The sequence below is a fragment of the Fringilla coelebs genome (assembly GCF_963513975.1).
Source record: "Fringilla coelebs genome assembly, chromosome: 1".
NCBI lineage: Eukaryota > Metazoa > Chordata > Aves > Passeriformes > Fringillidae > Fringilla > Fringilla coelebs.
The window spans coordinates 117,645,880-117,669,436 of record NC_140028.1 but is presented as its reverse complement, the minus strand read 5'-3'; the positions used below and the strand labels follow the sequence as shown (position 1 = coordinate 117,669,436).

Genomic DNA, 23,557 nt, shown 5'->3' with positions numbered 1-23,557 from the left:
ATGGATTTTATGTAGTTAATTGTGTATTAATGTTTCTGTGGTCCAAGGACCCTGTCAGCATGGTATTAAAGCATTATATTCTGTACTGACAAGTTTGGCAGGTATATATAGGACTGTATAAGGACTCAGAGAAAAGCTTGCTTCCTACTGCCTTGACTTTAGAACCTGTTCTCTCTCTAAGTAGGGTACAACTCATAAAATAAAATGCACGTACATGTATGCAATAATACATCATTATTATGCAAATATTAAGGCATTATTAGTATTTTGTGATGGTGCCAGTAAGAATTTCCATCTTTCTGGTAATCACACAGACTTTATTGAACTGCTTGATGAACTTTCAGCTTTAAGTTGAAACCTATTTCAATGTTGAGCAAAATCACACTGACACATTATTTTTTTCTCTCCCCCCCTTTGTTTACCAGGATGGTACGAAGCAGAAGCGAGAAAGGAAGAAGACTGTGTCGTTCAGCAGCATGCCCACGGAGAAGAAGATCAGCAGCGCCAGCGACTGCATCAACGCCATGGTGGAAGGCTCCGAGCTCAAGAAGGTCCGATCCAACTCCAGGGTGTACCACCGGTACTTCCTCCTGGATGCTGACATGCAGTCTCTGCGCTGGGAGCCTTCCAAAAAGGATTCTGAGAAAGCAAAGATTGATATCAAGTCAATCAAAGAAGTAAGAACGGGAAAAAATACGGATATCTTTCGCAGCAATGGAATATACGACCAGATATCGGAAGATTGTGCATTTTCAATTATATATGGAGAAAATTATGAGTCACTAGATCTGGTTGCTAACTCAGCAGACGTTGCAAATATTTGGGTTACTGGCTTAAGATACCTGATTTCTTACGGAAAACATACTCTAGATATGTTAGGAACTACTCAAGATAATATGCGGACTTCGTGGCTTTCACAAATGTTCAGTGAATCAGATGTAGATAATTTGGGACATATACCCCTATGTAATGCTGTACAATTTATAAAAGACTTAAACCCTGGTTTAAAAACTAATAAAATTGAATTAAAATTCAAGGAGTTACATAGATCCAGGGAAAAAGCTGGTACTGAAGTAACAAAAGAAGAATTTATTGAAGTTTTTCATGAGCTTTGTACCAGACCTGAAATCTATTTCCTGTTAGTTCAGTTTTCAAGCAATAAAGAATTTCTAGATACCAAGGACCTCATGATGTTTTTGGAAGCAGAGCAGGGTATGGCACAGGTCACAGAAGAAATAAGCCTTGAAATTATTCAGAAATACGAGCCAGCCAAAGAGGGCCAGGAAAAGGGTTGTCTTTCTATAGATGGGTTTACGAATTACCTTACTTCACCAGACTGCCACATATTTGATCCAGAGCATAAAAAAGTTTGTCAAGATATGAAACAACCTTTATCTCATTATTTTATAAATTCATCTCATAATACATACTTGATAGAGGATCAGTTTCGAGGGCCTTCTGACATCACGGGTTACATTCGCGCTCTAAAAATGGGCTGTCGAAGTGTTGAACTGGACGTATGGGATGGGCCAGACAATGAGCCCGTGATTTACACAGGGCATACAATGACATCACAAATTGTCTTCCGTAGTGTGATTGACATTATTAACAAGTATGCCTTTTTTGCTTCAGAATACCCTCTTATTTTGTGTTTAGAAAATCATTGTTCTATTAAGCAGCAGAAAGTGATGGTACAGCACATGAAGAAAATTTTGGGGGACAAACTGCATACGCAGTCTCCAAACATTGAGGAGTCTTATCTACCATCACCGGAGTCACTTAAAGGGAAAATACTAATTAAAGCAAAGAAGCTTTCTGCTAATTGTTCTGGACTAGAGGGAGATGTTACAGATGAAGATGAAGGAGCAGAAATGTCACAGAGAGTGGCAAAAGAGGGGGTAGAACAGCAAAACTCAATGACAGGGAAACGATTCCAGCTCTGCAAAGATCTCTCTGAGCTGGTAAGCATATGTAAATCAGTTCAGTTCAAAGAGTTTCAAGTTTCATTTCAGCTCCAGAAGTACTGGGAAGTGTGCTCTTTTAACGAAGTGCTTGCTAGCAAATATGCCAATGAAAACCCAGGAGACTTTGTAAATTATAACAAACGTTTTCTCGCGAGGGTTTTTCCCAGTCCTATGAGGATTGACTCTAGTAATATGAATCCCCAGGACTTTTGGAAATGTGGTTGTCAGATTGTAGCAATGAACTTTCAAACACCTGGCTTAATGATGGACCTTAACATTGGTTGGTTTCGACAAAATGGAAACTGTGGCTACGTCCTTCGTCCTGCTATCATGAGAGAAGAAGTTTCCTTCTTTAGCGCGAATACAAAAGACACCGTGCCTGGAGTTTCACCTCAGCTGCTTCATATTAAAATCATTAGTGGGCAAAACTTCCCTAAACCCAAAGGATCAGGTGCCAAAGGTGATGTTGTGGATCCTTATGTCTATGTCGAAATACATGGAATCCCTGCTGACTGTGCTGAGCAAAGGACGAAAACTATGCATCAGAACGGGGATAATCCCATTTTTGATGAAAGCTTTGAATTTCAAATAAATTTACCAGAGCTAGCTATGGTGCGTTTTGTAGTGCTGGATGATGATTACATTGGGGACGAGTTTATCGGGCAGTACACTATTCCCTTTGAGTGTCTCCAGACTGGTTATCGGCACGTTCCTCTGCAGTCGTTGACTGGTGAAAGTTTAGCTCATGCTTCCTTGTTCGTGCATGTGGCCATTACTAATCGAAGGGGTGGTGGGAAACCTCATAAGAGGGGCCTCTCTGTGAGGAAGGGCAAGAAATCAAGGGAATATGCTTCTATGAGAACATTATGGATTAAAACAATAGATGAAGTATTCAAGAATGCCCTCCAACCTATTCGAGATGCTACGGATTTGAGAGAAAATATGCAGGTACAGTTTTATAGTAATTTATTGGTTCATGTGTGTGCCTTTGTATTATGATGCATATGGGATACCTGCTTTTTTAAGTGTCTTGTATGTTGAACTATTTGAGTCTAATTCTGAACAGCTCTAAGAATGGATCGTGTCTGAGGAGCCTTTTAGGTGAACTCTCTACTGATGCAGGCTTGAATGCACACGTGTATTTTGTTGAATGTGAAGTGGAAATACGGCTCCAATGTTAGAACTCAACCCTCATCCTATATCGTTGAAGGAATATCAGAGATACACTAAAAGAAAGTATGGCAATATTTTAGTTTTAAAAAATTAAGTAGAAATGTGGGAAGACTATACAACAGATAGAAAAGGGAGACTGTAATGCTTATCAGAGACCTTATTTGTATGTCTAAGAATGTTTAGCATAGTTTCACCTAAGTTATCTTTTTCCTTTAGTCCCAAATAGAAGGCAGTACTTTCAGGAAAATCAGTTTCCTTTCCATGTTTCCAGTTCTTCCTAGTTACGTTAGAAATACATGCTATTAGCACTGAGGTGTTAGAAGGCAGCTTCTAGAAGAAGTTGTCCTACTTTAGATGTCATATTAGTAAACACCTTGAATTTAGGGAAAAAGTGCAGTCTGAGGTGCTTTGTTTTGTGGAAGCCAAGAGATGTAAAAACATGTGTTACTTGGAGATTCCAAGTACAAAACTCCTTTTAGAAAGGTATTAAAATCAAGTTTTAAAGTTACATTTTATTTAATAAAACTCTTATTTATTAACTTCAGATGGAATACTAGTATTGATCAACAAAATAAGAATCGTCATTTCAAATGGACTGACCTATCAGTCAGGTGTTATACAGTGTTAAAGGAAAAGAGATTAAAGGAAACACCTGAGACCTGATTCTGGATTTGAAAGGCACATCAGTGTATATAAATTTCCTTAATGAATAATCTTATATTAAAAATATTCTAATAGTAATACAATTTTAAAGCTAATTTTATATGAAAGAAGAAATTAGTACATCATTATGCAGCTCTCCTATTCCACTTGGTATATAAATTTGCTCTTTTAAAAGATAATTTAAAAAATATAGGGATGATACTTTGACTCATAAATGTTTCAAATTACAGGCTGCATGTAAAATGAACTTTACCTGTAGTTAATCTACTGAAGGCTAGAATTCTGTGGAATGAAGAGTACTGTATTTTAAGATAGTTTTCAAGGAAGAACTGATTTGAGGAAGCGGAGAAAACATAGAATTTTGTGTAGCTACATTAAACTCTTGAATGTGCATGCTGCAGTATGCACAGTATAATGATATAATTGAAGACAGATTCTACAGTGGGGTTTCCTTGAACATGATATTAAAAGGTATTTTATGTATTTTATTCTGTCAGTTTGAAAGATGTGCTATCAACTAAATTTATCATTATCTCAAAATGCTATCAAGAAGATATTTTAAGCACATGAGGGAAGATTAATTTTTCTTAACTTTGCTAACAGACTATATAATGTGCACCATTTAAACTCAGTGTAACAAAGTTTTTACAGCTAATAAAAGCAAATAAGCCACTCAATTAAAATAAGTATCAATTTATGCCAGGGAATGTGAGATTTATTTAATTTTTGTATTACTGAAATTTTGTGCTATAAATTGTAATGGTTTTTATGACCAATATATCCTCAGAAGCCAGATTATAAAGGCAAAGTTGGTTAGTTTGATTTTTTTAATATAAGATGGAATAAGAGGAAAAAAAGAAAATGTGCAGCAGGGAGTTTAATAGTTTCTCTAAATCTGTGTAGGAATAGCCTTTTTTGTTTCTTTTTGTTCCTATATTGCCATGACAAAAGCTGATGTCATAACTTCTTACATATTAATCACTGACAGAAGTATAATATGGGTGACTGAACTGGATGTGATGTTACATGTTTAAGTTACTCAATGGCGTGAGGAATAGTCTCTGGATATAGAGTTGGAAGTCCAAAGGCAGGAGTTACAGTTGTAATACATATTAGTCCTGTCCTGCCTGTCATTAATGAATATATACAATCCCTGGGTCCTCGTTAACCTCTCTGTAAAATGGTTGTTCATAATGGCTTATCTCAAGCCAAAAAGCCATGTACTTATCTCAAGCAAAATCTGTTTGAATGGATTTCCCAATGTCTGTCTCTTGAACTGTGTAATTATTGTGTCATTGAAGTGTACATCAGTTGATAAAAGATGTTTCTGTTTCCTGGACATTTACTAAAGTACACTCTGAGTGACTGGGTAGGTGCAGTTTTGCGTTCACATAATTTTGCATGAATGTGCTGCACATACATATTTGGAAGTCTGCTTTGGTATGTCATCTGATAAAGGAACAGCAAAATATTTCACATTTGATCCCTCTTTGAGTTAAGGTCGGCATTATGTCTTCCTAGGAGACATGTCCACAAATGAGTCTTACCATGCCAGCAAGATGAAAAGTGATTTGAATTAAAGTGAAAATTTGTATCAGATACTCTGCCTGGGTGCAACATGAGAGAAAGGAGCAGTGAGCACATTTGTAACGTAAATATACCATATTTTTGTTTTTATTTTCTGCAGGAACACAATCTCCAGACCTGCCATAGATCACCAGTTCCCATTTGGTACAAAACTCCTAAATTCTGTACAGTGCTGACAATATTCCTGCCAGGGAATGTCAGTGGCTACTTGGAGTCACACTGTATTTGCAATGTTGTAAACTTTCTTCAAGTTTAAACTTATGGCTTTGTATTCTACCATACTGGATACAAAATACAACTAAAAAAATCTTAGAGAATGATACAGAATCAGTATTTAAGTTAAGGTACCTTAAAAAATTCACTTAAGTGTGACTCTATGATAGGAATACTTCAATAGTGGAGTGCTGGGTTTGTCAATCACACCAAATGGGAGCCCGCAGATCCACAGCACGTCTGGACTGTAGTTCAGGTATGTTTAAAGTTACAAATGTGCTGAATTCCTCCTTCTGCTTCACTTTGCTTAATTGGGGCGTTCAGCATTTAATTTTTTTTTTCTTGGTGGCATTTAAAAGATGTCTTGAAAATTTTCAAAATATATAACTGCTATGTTTTAGAATCTGTTTTTTTCCATAGTTAATGTTAGCCATGATAGAGAGGAGATATGCTTGTTCTAAATAGATGGGGTTTTTTCTGTGGCATGTACTGCATTCCTTGAATTTTTAACATTTTTTGTAAAATATATGTGTACTATTGTTGGTTTCGAAAATGTCAGTTCTTCAGGGAAAAGCTGTGGTAATTGTAGCACAACCATTGTAGCTCAAGTATAACAGTGAAGTGTTTTATCCTGAAATAACAAGACTTTAAATTTCATATTTAACTGTAAAGGAAACTCTTTCTTTCCTTTTTGCAGAATGCAGTAGTTTCATTCAAAGAATTATGTGGCCTCTCTCCTGTAGCAAATCTTATGCAGTGCATTTTGGCAGTGTCTATGCACTTGGTTGGGCCTGATAATACACCCTTGGTAGTAGTGAATCTCAATGATCAGTATCCAACTATGGAGCTCCAAGGGATTGTTCCAGAGGTCTTGAAAAAGATTGTAACAGCATATGAAATGGTGAGTAGTTTTTTGTGGTTGTCTTATATTGTCTGTTTGAAAGTCTTTTTAAATGTATATGTAATATACTGTACCATGCCTGTTTTAAAAGTAATTTTAACCTGTGACTTCCTATTTCGTGCTTCATTACTTGTGCTTGAGTTATTCCCATGAATGTACAGCAATGGCAGCGTTTTCATGCAGAGTAAGACATAGAGATTTTTCATATACTGCATGCAAACACGTGCTTGCACACTTCAGAAAGTAAAGTGGTTATTGTCAAGAGGATTTAACATGAAGAAGAGGATGTATTGATTTACCTGTTTTTCAGTAGTTTGAAACTTCCTTTGTATCTGTAAACCTCTTACTACTTTACATTTTCCACCTGAGGGGCCTTGGTTTATTTTGGCTTTGGCTCAACATCAAATACAAAAATGTCAGGCACTGCTTTTAGGCATTGTAGTTTTATAAGCACCTTGGCATGTAAAAATTCTACACATGCTCTTTTATTTTCCTTTTCTCTTTCTTACAGATGTCATTTGATTAGCCATTTTTACACATGTAAGCAGCTGTTACATTAACTTCAGATATTATGTTTCAGTAAATACATAAATTGTGTCTTTAGAGACTGGAAATTAAACATGTTGCAGGAAAAAAGAAGGAAGCGCTAATACACCAATAAATACTGATTTGCATCTGCTTTGCATTAATTTGAAATGTGGAAAAAAGATCAAGAAGAGTGTGATTTGAAATGTCCTCCTTACTGCCACTGAAGTAATGTGGCAGAGTGTAATTGAATATTTATTAATTTATTTAATGCTTTCTTTCATGTGATGATTATTTTGCAATAATTTTGTGTGCTAAAATGAGAAACCTTACCTGGCAGCATCGGGTTACTTGCCTGAAAAAAAATGGAGAAAAATGAACCAGTATCCTGGTTTTGTGTTTCTCTTGTAAAGTGCTTTCTAAAGAAAAGGTAGCTTTAGAATTATGTTATACCAAAATCAGAAACACACTTGTTGATAATTAGCAGTGTAGGCAGACTTTGTGTAGTTCAGTGGTGCCATAGATATGACAAAATCTGGTTGGAATGATAGCAGAGCTACAAGAAGATAGTGTATATCCTCTTAGTGGTGGCTTACAGGATATCGCTGTAATTAGGATGTAAACAAGCTTGACTGTTGGGATTACAGCTGCAACAAGTAAAGAAGTTCTGTTTTCTTGCTGGAGATGTCTCTACCTGCAGTTTGTTCTGATGTAGTGATGCTGCTTTTTAGCTATTCTGGGTACTTAAAAATCTTAGTTCTAAATTTGGAATACATTTTTTGTTTGAATATCACTTAGACAAAGGTGACTTGTGACTCCAGAAATCTTTACAGCCTAAGTTTGCTTTGATCTTTGGCTCTCACATATGTTTTTTCCCCCACACATATTATACTCTATAAATGACTTGAATATTTCTGTACTTGAGAAATCTATACTTCACATATACATGTAAAAGTAATAGAACATTTATTTACTGGCAAAAAAAGAATTTTCCCATCTTCTTGTCCCTAAAATATAAATACTCAATTTCAAAGAAAGAGTATAATAGTGCTTCTAGCTCTAAATGGTATTGAAGATAAGTAATTTAAGGTTATTTTAATCAAATATAAGTTATAAGTTAAAATAATGAGATGCGTTTAAATATGTGACATTTGGCTTTTGCCAATACTCTGCTCAGTTTGACAAAAGATTTTAGGCAATTAAAATCTGTAGGGCATGCTGGAAAATGAGATCAGCCATGGGAGACATATTCCTGTGCTCTTATTTCTGAAAGCACATTGTGAAATAGTGGGAGACATCTGTATCATCCTTTCCTCAAAGAGAGAAGAAGAAATGTGACGGTGTTTAGTTCGGGTATTTGCTGTAGTGGCAGATGTTCAGAGTCTGACAGTTTTATGGTTGGGGGGGGGGACACTGTATGATTTTGGTGTGTGTTTATATAATGAGCCCTCAAAAGGACAAATCTTACCTCATTAGTTTTGACTTGGGGTATTTTTGTCACGATTAATTAATACGTGGGTGTAAATTCTGCTTAATAATGAGAGTTCTTCATGCCAAATTGAGAAAGGGTAGATGTACTGACACAGTAATGATTACCTACTTGTCTTACTCTCTGCTGGCTTAGGCATCAGTACAGGTCAGAATGATGTAACTCTGTACTTCCAAGGTGTCAGGTGCTGTGTGAAATCATATGGATAACAAAGATAGAGTTCAATGTTTTTGAAACAAACCTGGATTGGTATTTCATAAATGCATGCATAGGCTGTCACTACCTTGTGTGCCCTCTCATTGTGGCACATGTAATGGCATTCTCAAAGTGTGATTGTTTCAGGTTTATGATTTTTTTAGTTAATGAAGGGATTCTTATGTGTAAAAAATACTCTCTCTTCTATAAAATGATAATAAACATAGAAGGTAATATTTAAGATTTTAATTATTCAGAAAATGTGTACATTGTGAGTGCTTGAAGAACTTGTTGCTCTGTCAAGTGGGAAAGGATGCAAGACCTTAACAGCAGGACAGTCAGTCCACCTTGAAATAATTGCAAATAAATGCAATCCTGCAGGGGCACGTGGAAAGGAAAGAGCATCTTCAGTGCAACATAGGTTTTTTTAAAGAGACAATGAGGTAAATGATAATAAAATAGTGTGTCAGTAGATATTTGGGGGTTTTATCCTTAAACAAATAGCACATAGTTAAACAAATAGCTTTCTTAAATAATCTGCATTCACTTAATGGAGAAGCTGTTAAGTGATCAAGGCTAGTACTAGTCATGGGTTGAAAAACCTGTGTTACAGGAACTGAAGTATCATTTCTGGATAATAAAACCCAAATATATCTAGGAATTTTTGACAAAGGCAAAAATTGCAGGTGTATTTTTCTTTAACTTCTCCATGCTCCTGAGTATTTTTCACCCTACCATCTTTTCACTGTTTAACAATGTTTTATTTTTCCCTCTTGTTCATGAACTTCAGCTTCCTTTATGTGATACTTCAGCATGCACTCTGTTGGTGTCATCACACCCATCACTGATCAGTGCTGCAGACTGAAGCTTGGAGTTAAGGCAAGTGCCTCTTCCACACCATTGCATGTTTTAAAAAATGTCTTATAACCTTTAAGATAAACAGTAAGTAAACCTTAAAATTTATATTATGGCAAGAGAAAAAATAAATTATCTTCCCCTCAGTCTGCAGCATTATTCAGTGATGAGTATAAGAGCACTTCAGAGATATGCTAGAGTACCATACAAATAAAGCCGACTTGGCTGTCTCTGTTTGCCTTTAGTGGAGGATGAAGTGTCCCTTTTGCTGAGGATAGGGTTTTCTGAACTTTGCAAGCAGGCATTTACTTCTAAGAGAAAAAACTTACACAGAACAAGCAGATAACTGTACCTGTGTGAAAAATCAGTAGTGCTGCTCCAGTAATTAGGATTAGATGTTATTAAATCCTAATTAGATAATGCTGCTAGTTTAATTTTTTCAGTTTTTGGGGTGGTTTTTAAATTTTTTTTTTTAATTTTGAGGTGATTTTGTAATTTGGAATGTCTACAGAATGTGGTATAAGTCTGTATTTGATTTAAATGAAATCAAACCAGATGAATAGATTTTGTATATACGCCCTAGGGAAGGACTTGAAAGCAGGTTGTGTTTATTGGTGGTGGGGGTTGTGAGATAATGAAAATGAGAGGTATTAAAAGAGAATGACAGTATTAAATTGGAAAGCACCATATCATTGGGGATGAGCAGTGCTGTAGTAAGCTTAAATCCGGTTACCTTATTTTTGGCTCTTTCCAGCTACTGACTCAATACAGCAGATTGCAGGTGCAATCATGCAGAAGCTAACTTCATGTTACAGAGCTGGAAATTTCAGCAGTGACAGAAACTAAATAAGATAGGCTATATTTTGAACTTGAACTGGAAAGCAGATAATTTGACACTATACCTGGTAAAGTTACAGACTGGACTGATACTAATAGGGCTTATTAAATGCCTATCTGAAAAGGACTGATTGTCAAGGTTTGGTAAAATGTTAGTAATCCTCTCAAACTTCAGCTACTGCTTAAAATTTTAAATATTCTTCACTTTTAAAGCTCATCTTGATATTAATATAAATTAATTGAGCTGAGTTTTATTGGGACTGTTGGACTGAACTCCATAATTCTGAAGGAAGCCAAGGGTATATCTATTGCCTCTTTCACAGGGCCTAAAAAAGAGTAATTAGCTGATCTGTTTTGATTTACATTTAGCTCGTAAAATCTGTATTAGTTTCCTGTTGTTGATGTAGGTCCTTGGTTATGGTTACTGTGCAAATACAGTAAGGATGATTACAGTTATGCTGTGATTATAGATTTTTATCTTGAGAAACAAGTAGAGCAAGACTTTTCTATTTCAGCTCAGCCTACTAATGTGTCAGGGTTATTCAGCTGAGAAGCCTTTGTTCCCCGAATTACCCTTTGAGGTCGCAAACTTCTGGGGCAACCAAAAAATGCTGGATCCAGTGCTGATAATTCACTCCTGAAACTGAGTGAGCTTCAACTTGTGCACAGGCCAAAAATATTCAGTTTCTGATTGTGTCAGGGGAGGCTGAGTTCAGTGTCACCAATCTCCTGTAGTAGAACCCAGTCTTTGGATATCACATGATTTTAAATCGCGTGATAACATCTGCTCACCGCTTGCATTGTGCACTTGAAGAAAATTCAGATTTTTCCATATAGTACCTTTCCTGAGGAATATGTGACTGGCACAGACCATGATAGCTATGTTCTGAGCCCAGTTGGTTCAGAATGTTGTCCTTGAGCCCATGACTTTGAAGTCGAGCTCCATGAGTTTTCCCTGTTACAATTTACCTCTTAGCATTATCTGGCTTATGAAGAAGAGAATTTAATGCTTTGCACAGAAGGTTGAAAAGCTATTATTCCTTGCTTTTATACTTGAGAGCATAACTACATAAAACAAAACAAAACAAAAAGATAAAAGAAGTAGTCAAAAGAACAGACATCACAGACACTAAAGATACCACCTGGGGAGTTTGAAGTAAATATGTACCACTTATCAAAAAACCCTTGGGGAGAACAAAATGGAGGAGGTTCTCATGAAAATAAGGCATCTTCCAAATAGCTGAAGTCATGTGCAAATGGGGAAGACAGGATCCATATTTAACCCTGCCAGGGTTAAATAAGAAATAAAAGAGAACTGACAGTGAAGAATTCAAAAATGATCTGCACAGACTTAAAAATAACAGTAACCTCTTTTCTGAAAAAGCAGTAAAGAAGTCAGTCAAAGATTATGTAAGTTCACTAGCTGATCATTGTTTAAAAGAAAGTCCCAGCTAAAGAGGCAAAGCCACAACACTTAATTAGTTTTTGCATCCATATACCTGTAGAGATCAAGGTTTCACATGAAACGCTTCTTTATGAAAGACTAATTGCAGAATTCATCTGTAAGTGAAATGCTGACAGAAGATAATACATAGAAACGGCAAAAGACTGGGAAAATAATACACCAGGTAGAGGAGATACTCATTTAAGAGTTCTGAAAGATCTCAAGAGTTGATGTATCAAAACTGCTAATTGTTGTGTGTATTCTCTTGCTTGAAACTGACTATCAAAGTTGTTAGTGTGGTACCAGTGTTTTAAGAGATTTCCAGGGAAGATGATGAAATTACAGATCAGACAGGCTGACATCTGTACTGTGAAAATTGGTAGGAACTGTTTTGAAGAAGAAAATTAGAGGAAACATGGAGAAATGTGTCATGTTGGGGAAGAGTCAATACAGCTTTTATAAAATGAAGGGCTCATTAATCCCTTGGAGTTCTTTGATGTCAAAGAACACACCATATCAGTCTGGTTAGATTTTCCAAAGCATTTGACAAAGTTCCCTTTCAAATGCTCATATTAAAATAAAGTTACCATTAAATTTTTAGACTTTAAAGTTATTAGATCTTTTCTGATAGCTAAAGTGAATGTTGGACTCAACCTGGTGCTCCAGCAGGAAAAGAACTGTTAAAGTTGCTTGTGTTGATTTTTGCATGAAGGGTGTGTTTTTCCAGTAAGTGGATTAGAGATAGTAGGTATAGCTCCTGCAACTTTGAGCTAGCTCAAGTAGCTAAACACTCTGGAAGCTGTATGAATTAATGCTGCCCCCAGGTTTGCAAAGATCATTGAGGTGTGAGGTATGTAGCTGCTTAGACTTTCAACAACTTTCTCAATCTAAGTGGTAGATTGTTATAACGTGTGTTAAAACAGTAAATTTCAGAGTTGGCAACACAAATGCAGTATTTAAATTGTGATAACAAACAGTGTCTCACTGTTTCCATTATTGCCTCTGGCTTTCTACAGTATTCTTTGCTTCCATTATCAGTCTCTGCAGAATAGAACTGTCTTTATTTAAGTAATAAATGGATATAGTTTGGTGGTGAAGAGATCTAAGGGAAAACATACATCATTCATTGCAATTTAATATTGCAAATAGCCCAGGTAATGGTTTTTGCCATGTTTAATAAATTATAGTAATTGTAGATCCTGGTTTTGGAGATGAATTGAAATAGTTACTGATTGTGTAGCTATTAGTCTGTCATAAAAACTGAAAACAAAGCATTCATGGAAAATATAGTGAATAGCTTGGACAGTTTCCTCAGAAAGAGTTGTGCTGCTTATTATCAGTTTTTATTTTCCTGTTTTATAACAAGATGAAGGTTGTAATTAGCTTCCAAAAACAGAGCTGCAGATGATAACCTTAGCTTATGCTGGGCTTTTTCAGTCCACAAAGCAAATGTCTAATTTTGGGTACTCAAGACTCCAGTGCCAAATGTTGTAAAGTATGAGCTGCTTTGCATTGATTGAAAAGCTCTGATAATGACAATTTAATGCTTCTGTGAAGTCAAGATTTCTGCATTTCTTGTTGAGAGCATGGATGGTGAAGCTTTTTGTATCCTCTCACTAATCCCATTATGTCTAATGGCTGACTCACAGTATTCATAAGAGCATAAAATAATACGGCTACTCAGGAAGAGGAGTGCGTGTAGCTTTCTGTCCTGTTTTAATGTAGTCCAATGAAATGTTTATGGAAGAGCATAAAAATAGGTCAGATGCATAGCAACTTCTCATATGTATTACATATTTCCAATAGGAGTTCTCTTTCTCAATAAATTTTAAATTTTGTGTGTGTCTTTTTGATTCCATCTGTGTGAAAAAAACCTGTGGCTATTAGAGCTTCTACTGATGGTTCTCATTTCAGAAATAACCTATCCACTACCTATTAATTTTTTCACACAGATGATAGATTTTTGCTTCTTTTACCAGATAGAGGATATTTTAATTTTATAAACATGTCCTTACTTATTGTCCACTTTTCACATTGCTTTCACTCTATCAGCTTTAGTTTTAAAATTATGAAAATAATTTTGCTACAAAAACCAGATTATCAGGAAAGTGAAAAGCAATGACTACTGGATTTAAAAAGGGTTTATTGTCCTTGGGTACTTAGATTGGAAGAGAGCTGCTGATTATTATATTTACTCTGTCTTCAACCTAGTCTTTCTTATATACTTGACTCATGAGGAATTAAGAACAAATAGTTCTCTTTAATGGAGGACTTGTGGACTGTTTGTTCCTTTGGTAGATTTTCTTAAACTGGGGAAAATGAATTCTTTTTGGGATGCTGCAGAATTAAGAACAGATTATGTCCTATTTTTTTCTCAGACCTACAAGAATTAGTTTTGGTAAGTGGATTTCATATCTTTTGATCCTGCAAAGTATTATGGCATAATCTTGTCTTGCTTCTTTCTGAAGAAAAAAAAAAGTTTTCCATATATGTTTTTTCTAGTATATAAGACATTTCAAAAAGAGCTGAGAGAGGAAAGGTAGGCTGAAAAAGTTAGACCATGAGTCTGTTCCTATGTTTTTTCGACTTAAATGGATAAACTTCCAGTCAGGTACAGCATTACATTTGTATACCAGTGAATTCAGTAAGCAAAATGGAAATTTCATCTGTTTTTTTTTTTTTTTTTTTTTAAGAGAGCAGTGGTTTAAAGTCTAAAGAGAAACATAATACTTGATTATATCATAACATAAGTTATGCTTGAGGGGAGCTCATCCTTCCCCTCTATTCAGTGCTGCTGAGGCCATACCTGCAGTGCTGTGGCCTGTCCTGGGTTCCCCAGTGCCAGAGAGGCATGGATGTGCTGAAGAGTCAAACAGAGGGCCACTAAGGTGATGGAGCATCTCCTACACAGAAAGGCTGGGAGAGCTGGGACTGTTTAGTCTGGGGAAAAGAAGGCTGAAGGGGATCTTATCAATGTGTATGAATTCCTGAGGAGAGGGTGCAAAGAAATGGGCTACTTCCATTAGTGCCCAATAACAGGAGAAAAGGCATGAAATGAAAACCAGGAGGTTCTGTCAGAACATCAGGTAACACTTTTTGACTGTAAGGGTGGCTGCACATTGGAACAGGTTGCCCAGAGAGATTGTGGAGTCTCCAGCTTTGGAGATACTCAAAAACCATCTGGATATGGCCCTGGGCAGCCAGCCATGGTAAGTGGCCCTGCATGAGCAAGGGGGTTTGGAACAGATGACCTTCTAAGGTCCCTTCTAGCTTCAATAACTCTGTGCTTCTGTGCTAAATTTATTTTCCTGTACAGAAATATTTTTTAGCTTAGGACAATACATTTGCTAAAAACCTTACTGCTTTGAAGGAAATTTGTTTTGATGTCATGAGTCCTCTGTGTGTGGAGAAATAGCAGTCAGCAGCTTGATTTTCTTACCTTGGTACTTTGGACTGTATTTGGATAGGAGAAAGATCACCTTCTGTTTATAGAGCTTTGAACTTTCTTTGCAAAACCACACCTGATTTTTATCTATAAAGAGGTTTTTATTGATTGTTGTCTTGAGCCAGAAAGCTCAGTTCTTTTGACTGGAGATAGTTCTTTTCTGCATAGAGTCGTTTAGGTTGGAAGGCACCTCTGGAGATCATCTAACCCCAGCCCCTTGCTCAGAGCAGGATCAGACAGAGCAGGTTGCCCAGGACTGTGTCTAGTTGGCTGTTATCACCAAGGCTATATATAGTTGGCCATATCACCAAGGGTGGAGACTCCAAAGTCAACTGGGAAACCTCCTCCAGTGTTTGACCACCTAAGATTCCCCCTGAGCCTTCTCTGCTCCAGGCTGACCAGCCCCAGCCCTCTCAGCCTCTCCTCATATAAAAGATGCTCCAGTTCCTTAAATCTCTGTGGCTTTGTGCTGGACAGTAGTCCATATATTTCTTGTACTGAAAAACCCCAAACTGGGATGAATGTTCCAGCCCTGGCCTCACAAGAAGGAGATGGGAAAAACTCAGCATGGGTTTACAAAAGGGAAATCAGGCTTAGCCAATGTGTGGCCTTCTACAATGTGGTGACAGTCTTGGCAGAGCAGAGGAAAGCTGTGAATGTTTTTTATTTCATAAAAGTTGACTTCTGTTGTTTATGGTGGTCCTGTTAGAAGTTGGATATTTCAGAATTCTTTCAGTGTGGTGTCCACACTGTAGGAACAGTTAGAACACAATTCATTTGAGTTGTGAGATTTGCAATCTGGTTTTACAGCAATTTCCTTTCTTATTTGCTGCAACACCATTCTTCTCCAGCAGAAAATAAAGGCAGCACATATAGTTTAAAACAACTCCTTATGAAGCTGCAGAGCAAGCTGACCATGGCAGTTGTGACTGAAAGGACTAAGAACACTTCTGCTTGTTCCAGTGCCACAACAAAGATGCCTTGTGGTGCATTGACATTGAATGCTGGACTGCTTGGGTACAATTTATACAGCCATTCTCTTAGAGCTGACCATGTTTTGTTTGAGGTCCCAGTACCTATAATGGTTCTGGAGGGCAAAGAGTTTATAAGGAGTTCCTACCAGAGTTCCTTTCCTTGCTGTTACTGCTTGGGGCCCTGGAAGCAGCTTCTGATCCTCACTGTGTAACACATCTTTGGAAGTGGTGCAGATGCTATTAGCTGTTTGGGATGCCCTGTGTTTGGTTTCCTATTTTTGTGAAGTGCTGTTTGATAATGGTGCTATTTGTACCATCCTGGGCTTAATAAAATGTCTGGAAAATGCAAATTACATGTTTATTACTGCTGTTAGAGCTCCAGTTTGGCTTCTGAATACTAAAGATACATACATTTATTAGAAATGGTGTAGTTTGTGATTTCAGAAATATATCTAATATGCAGAGGTTTGGATGAAAGTAGAATGTGAGTGCCATTTTAATGAAGATTTGATTTATACCTACTGTAAGTATGGTTTCAGGTTTGCTGTTGGAATGTTGATCTAGCAGTATTGGCAACACATTTACAGATGTCGAAATTTAACACACCACACACACTGTGTGCTGTTTTTCTCGCTAAAAATAACATTCATCCTTGGAATTGCAATTGTGTCAGTGGAGGTGTTTTCTCTCACTGAGTTTCATCAGCCAGACACAGTTTATAATTGGTTGATTTTTCCACTTTAAAATACAGCTGATGTCTTCTTGTGTGCTACCAACCAGTTCCACATTGGAGGATTGGATAAATCCTGGGGGTGTTGAAAGATTTCATTCCCAAGGCCTACAAGGCCTATGTGAAATGTGATATTTAAAATATTTACAGTTGAGTTCAGTTACATATTTTCCACAAGTTGAGGACATAAACAGAATGTTTTATCTTCTACCAGAAGACCTGTCTGTGTGAGCCTAGTAGACATAGATCTTGTTCAAATCAGCTGAAGTTAAAGAAATGGTTTCAAATACATTCATGTGTACATACACGTGAGCACTTGCATTGATCTACGTGGTGTTAGTTCATAGCACTTGACTCTTTCATAAAACAACAAATTAGGCAACAAACTTTGAAATATAAAAAACTGTCCTAAAGGGTAATCTAGATATTTTTATATATATATATATATATATATATATATATATATATATATATATATATATAATCTTAAGTAACCATCTTAAGGAGAGAGCTCTGTTTTGCTGAGAAGGAGGATAGATTTTTTTCTGTATATAAGTTTTTCATTTGGTTTGTGAGGCCAGCATTGTTTAAGGGATGAACTGTTAACAATGCAGTTCCATCTGTTTGAAGCAACAATTGTGATTTCCAACCACCATCATTGGCTTTTTAAGGTAGGAACAATGTATATAATAATACAGGTCTCCAGTCCTCATTGAGAATTCTGGACTAACCATTTAGTGTTTATTTCTGAACAACACAATAATAATAATTCCTACTACTACTACTTAATTTTTAAAACATCTTTCTTGACATTCATGCATTTGTTAGAATAACTAAGTAAAATGCTTGCATGATTTAACCAATAGAGTTTGAAGAATACAACAAATAGATCAAGCTATTAACCTGGCCTCTGCAAAAATGTGATGACTTCAAGGCAGTTTATAAAGCATACTCTGCTGCATTTCCCATTTTCCACTGACCAACAAAAAAAGTAGAATAGTCCAGTCTGAAATGAGCACCTGAGAAATTCTCTGGTCATGCTGAGATAAGGGTGTGGTGGTGGGGTGGGAATTGAAAGGAGAGTTCAAGCAATTTCAGCATTATATCTTATAAGTGCTATATTTAAAATAAATTTTTGGATATTTTGAATCTTTGCTTCCAGAAAAAAAAAGCAACATAGGTTGTGAATCAATATTGAGGCTTGCTAGAAAATATAGGTGACTAAACTTCATGTAGCATGTGTTCTTTTCTTGAATATGCATGGGTAATTTGCAATACATTTTTAATGATCAGGTGGCAACTGGTTGTTGCCTATTATTTGTTTCCATTTCTCTTTCCAGATTTGTCACTGATTATATTCTAGAAGTTGGATGTGGTTAGAAAACACCTGCTTATTGATTGGCTTGTTCAATATAGACTAGTTTAGTGTGGAGCAGATTCTGCCTGGTCTTTCTCCTCAATTTCCACAACTAATTTGCCTTGAGATTTCCATGTCTTACTCTGCTGCAGACATAGTGTTTTTCACACTGAAGCTCCTCCTTACTCATCATTTTCTGTTTCACTTTTATATCAATCACACATATACATACCGGTATCATTTGGATTTGGCTAATTTTCTGTTTAAATATAGGCATTTATACATAGTTATTCCATATGCTGTGTCTGCCAAAAGTCTTTCAGTCTCTGTGAATGTCTATATGAGTGCTTTCATGAGGTTAAAACCTTGGCTTGAACACTAGAAAGAATTCATATGTTCAAACACTCTATAAGAGTAATTTAAAAAATAGCTGAATCCATACTAAAAGATGACTGTGTGGTGAAGAGCAATGTCAGAATAAAATTATAATGAACTAATAGTATTACTTTATTAATCAAGCATAACTAGAAGGTGACACCTACTCATGCACACAGCATACTGCTCCATTATATTCTTAGGGAAGGCCATTTGAAAATTGGGGTGCTCCATAATAATGATTGAATGGTAGTGGCAGTCAACCCCTGAATTATTGCTAGCTCAGCCAGTTTTGCTCTGCAGTGCTGTTAATCTTAAATACAGCTTTGTACGTATTTTGGAGACCAAAGATAATGAAAGTAACTGTTACTGGTGTTGATAATATAAAAGTGGATATTAGAATGGTTTCTGTCACATGAAATGCATTGCCATTTTTCTTCAGAAGTTGCAAAGAGGGTATTCCTTTTGATCTGAGGGTATTTAGCAGCTTTCCATACTGGAACTGTGAAATAAAAAATTGGCATGTTATTATAGGTTCTTCAGCCTTAGCCTGACCATGATGAAAGAACACTAATACAGTGATTAGTTTCTTTTCCTTTCATCTGCAGAACTAGTAAAACTTTCTTCTTTTGTCAATACAGAAAGTAAACAACAAAGCAGTAATGTAAGCATTTTTATTCATCTTAGAATTCTCTTATTTCTGAAAATCAGTGCAGCATCTCAGAGTAAGTTTTCTAATCAGCTGAGATTTGTTCTCCACGGCTTCTGAATTATCTGATGTTCATGTAGGGTGCTTGAAGGAAGCAGAGCAGGTAGATGTGTTCTGAGTCTGGAATAGGACCTAACTGAGATGACTTAGAAATTATGTTATGAAACACATGGGGTCAGGAAAACAGAATAGGGCAGTTGTAACATTTCTTCAAGACAAATACCTTGAACAGGCAGCTCAGTTGTTCTCTTTTTTTTATGAACTCCAATCAAAAGAGTGCTCAGGTGAAAGGACTCATTGATAGGGAATCCCTCTCTAGTTCTTAGTATTGTATATTAGCATCCCAGAAAAGCCCAAGAGTCATATATGCTTAGCATTTCATTTTTCAAGCTGATTTGCAATTCAGAAAAACCTGCTTTACAGTTTCCTTTCAGCTAGTTAGCAAAATAGCATCAGCTATTGGAAGTATACAGCTGACATCAGCTGTGTTTTGGTTCTCTCCATTAAAGTTCATTGCAGAAACAAATTTATTGTGTGACATACATATTGAAACAGGTAAATCCTTGCCTGTCAAGCAAATTTACAGTGATCTTATTTCAATTTGTGAATTCTGTTTTAGAGACTGAATAGTTATGAAACACAGTGAAATGGGGCTTTCTCCTTGACTGATTAGGAATAGTCAGTTTGCAGCGCTCCCTATGTGGGTGAAATATAGTATTCTCTTACTTAAATTGTCTTCAATTTGTTACACTTAAATAGTAATCAGCATAATTCTATTTATAGGTAGTTTTTGCTTGAGTAAAAATTGATATTTATATTCAAAGAACAATCCAGTTTAAACTGTGGTAAGCTAAAGTTTTTCATTTGCAGCTTAGCAACCTGATCAAGTTATTTTTACTTCGTATATTATAATTTACATTTATTTAAAGCAACCCCAACAACTGACATAATATAAATCAGGCTAAGTAGATACTTTAAATAGAGTTTCATTGGGATGTGAGGATTAAATTAAATTATCCAGTATGATGACCTCCACATACTCTAAAGTTGCTTTTTCACATGCTGTTTGTGTGTAGCAAGTAAAAATTCAGGGTTTACATAATTTTCTTTATTGGCTCAAACCAAAATAATAGAAATAGAAATAGAAATAGAATTATTTTTAAATTCTTTGTCATTTGTTTAAACCAGATTTTTGTGCAGCTGACAGTTACAGAAGGCTGTAGAGTAGTTTGTCTGTGCAGGTGTTTTTCCTCCTCACTTGCTTGCACACTTGTCACAATCAAAAATCTCAGACTTGCTTGCCTGCTTCTCAAAATTGATTTATGCCTTACTTGGAGCAATGTTCAGAAAAACAGCCTCAATGTCATTCAGCTGGAGAAATCTTCTAATATGTGTGAGGGAGTCATGCCTCTTACAGTAATTTTTCTCTGAGGAACAGTGTTAGAGAGGTTTGGGCTTTTTTTCCCTGTAACATTCCTTTTTCCCTGTAACATGCTTTTATGAGAAGGAATGTTCCTCCTCATAAAAGCAAATTGTGGTCTCCTAAGGAAGAGCAAGTTCCACATGAACACCCACATAAGTAAGATGTCAAAAATTTAGTCATTGTTTTAGTGGAGAGAAAATTGTCTGCTTGAGTGGAAACCAGAGACGTCAGTAGGGAAGGTGTGAAGCAAAGTTGTTACTTCTCAGTACATACCCTAGGCTGAAAATCCTGCATGGTTCCATCTTAGTGCATTCAGCTGGGATTCCCTGAAAGGCTTTTTGTTTAGAAAGATCAGCTAAAGGAATAATTTATTTTTCTTATCCTCCACTACCAGCCTCAAGTGATTTGTTTTCTTCCATAAAGCATTGTCTCATACATCAGTGCAGGCCTAGCCACAAAAGGGAAAATGTAGAGGAAAAAATCTGGAAAAGCAGTGGAATGATGCCTGGGAAAAAGGATGCACTGGGTCATGAGTGATCATCATCCTGAATGTTGGAGTGAATGAGGAAGAGGAAAATTGCATCCTGGTTATCTCTACCAAGCCACCAAAAGTGAATTGCCTGGTTGTATCATTTCCAGTTGCTTTGATAGGCAGTGAACTATGGAGTAGACATTTTGTTTCAGCATTCACAGATCCCAGCCCAAAATGGTTGTATTTTTTTATGCCTTTATGCTACATCCAGGGCACTTTGCTGCCTCATTATGACCAGGAGAGGGACTGTATTCATTATGTTAACAATAAATATTTGTTGATCAATTTGAGTTCAATTTTAAGCATCATTTACAGATCTAAAATTTTAAGTAAGAAATTAATCTTACTGATATTCTGTATATTTCAATTTATTTTCTCTATAGATGATTCACACCATCAGGACTCTGGTTGAAAATACAGATAGCTTATATGAGAAGATAGTGCAGTGTCAGAAAGCAGGTAAGTACAAGCTGCTTTTAAAAATGTTATACAGAACTTGTTGCAATTTTTTTTATTTTCCAAAACTTATAATCAATATTCAACTGTAGCAAAAAACCTCCCTCAACAAGCAAAACCCAAAAACCAAACAACAAAAAACCAAAAATCCAAAAAAAGAATACTGTAATTTAGGCACATCCAGTGAAAGTGAAAAGACATTTCAAATCATAGAAAGCAAAGATTCATAGAATTACATCTTGAATTTGGAAATTACACGTATTTTATACATGGACAGTAGGTTGTTAGTAATTTCCACAAATGAAAACACCAAGGTTACAGGAAGCAAAGAGGATGATCTTCCTTCACACTGAAATTTGTTGGCCATTTGCTCCTCTTTCTCTGTGTGAGAACTTTTGTTCTATTGATGCGGTAGCCCAGTGTCTTCAAGAGCCTTGGTGAAACTTGAATTGTCAGGAGAACATTGCCTTCTGATAGTTATGTGACAGTAGTTCAGATGTTTGGGTCCTGTATTTCTTTAGATCTGTTGGGTGAATGCCCTCTGGTTCTGTGTTGTTCCCACAAGTTCTCTGAAAAGTTTCCTGGGTCTGATATATATTTGAAATAGATGGTACAAGTACTTCTTGACCCCTTTACAAACTGACCCTTTTTTAACATGTTCTTTTGTAACAGTTTTGTCATTTGGGCACAACTGGGTTTTGAAGGTTTCCTGCTTGTTTTGATAGCGTGTCTGACCTTGTTGTTTAAACATGCTTGTTTTCTTTTGAACTTTTAACTGTTTTATAAATAATGTTACAAATCTGCTCAAAGTGATGCATCACATTTTGCTCAGAAACAGGAATGCTGCCAAAGACTCAGCCAAAGCATTTACAGACATGTTTTGCATGACTCAATTGGAACAAAAGCTTTTTATATACAAATACATTTTTATCTGCCTGATATTTAGCATCCTGTAGCTCCCGTTATCTTCCATGATTTTTTTCCATACTTTGATTTGCTTCTCTGCCCTCCTACAAATTCCAGTTGCTTTGTTTTCTTCCTTTTTCCCAAAAAGAAAAAAAAATGCTCTTATACCCTCAGCCTTCCTTTACAAGCTCCCTCCTATTAAGAGTGGCTTTCAGATCAGCAGCAAGGAAGGCTTACCCACTTGGAATTTCTAGATCTCCCCTTGATTCACAGCATATACTCCTCAGACACTGTGAATTTTAGTCAAACCATAGGACTGTCAAAATACCTGAAAATTTTAGGTTGCCCTATTTACTTGAAATTGTCAAACATAAATATCAAACATAAATACCATGAGTGACAAAATATTACTTCACATACCTTATTGATAGATACAGAGATTTATCTAAAACAGTAGTTTTGGCTGGTATAGTTATTTTTCTTCCTAGCAGCAGCTATGGGACTGTGTTACAGAGTGCTTTAAAATGGGGTTGATAATGCAGAGATGTTTTTTGTTGCTGCTGAACAGTGCTTACACAGGATGATGTTTTGCTTTGCTTGTGTGCACAGCTTTTGCTTTACCCATTAAAGTGTCTTTATCTCAACCCACAAGTTTTCTCACTTTTACTCTTCTGATTCTCTCCCCCATCCCACCCAGCTGGAGTAAGCAAATGTGCAGCCCTTGGTTGCTGGCTGGGGTTAAACCACAGCAGTACCAAACACAAAACGTATTGTGCTGTTGTAAGGACGTTGTTGCCTGGTAGA

The 23,557-nt window shown here is 36.3% G+C and overlaps 1 protein-coding gene across 2 annotated transcripts in view; it reads left to right on the top strand.

Moving 5' to 3' along the window:
* Positions 1-23,557, top strand: part of PLCL2 (phospholipase C like 2) — a 98,882-nt gene that overhangs the window by 53,343 nt on the left and 21,982 nt on the right. The window contains exons 3-5 of one of the 2 annotated variants that reach the window (XM_084209485.1): positions 426-2,912; positions 6,298-6,501; positions 21,775-21,850. In XM_084209485.1, coding sequence (XP_084065611.1) covers positions 426-2,912; positions 6,298-6,501; positions 21,775-21,850 — 2,767 coding nt within the window. Of the gene's footprint in view, positions 1-425; positions 2,913-6,297; positions 6,502-9,500; positions 9,590-21,774; positions 21,851-23,557 lie in introns of those variants that run through there. The other variant, XM_084209486.1, reaches the window with a different exon arrangement.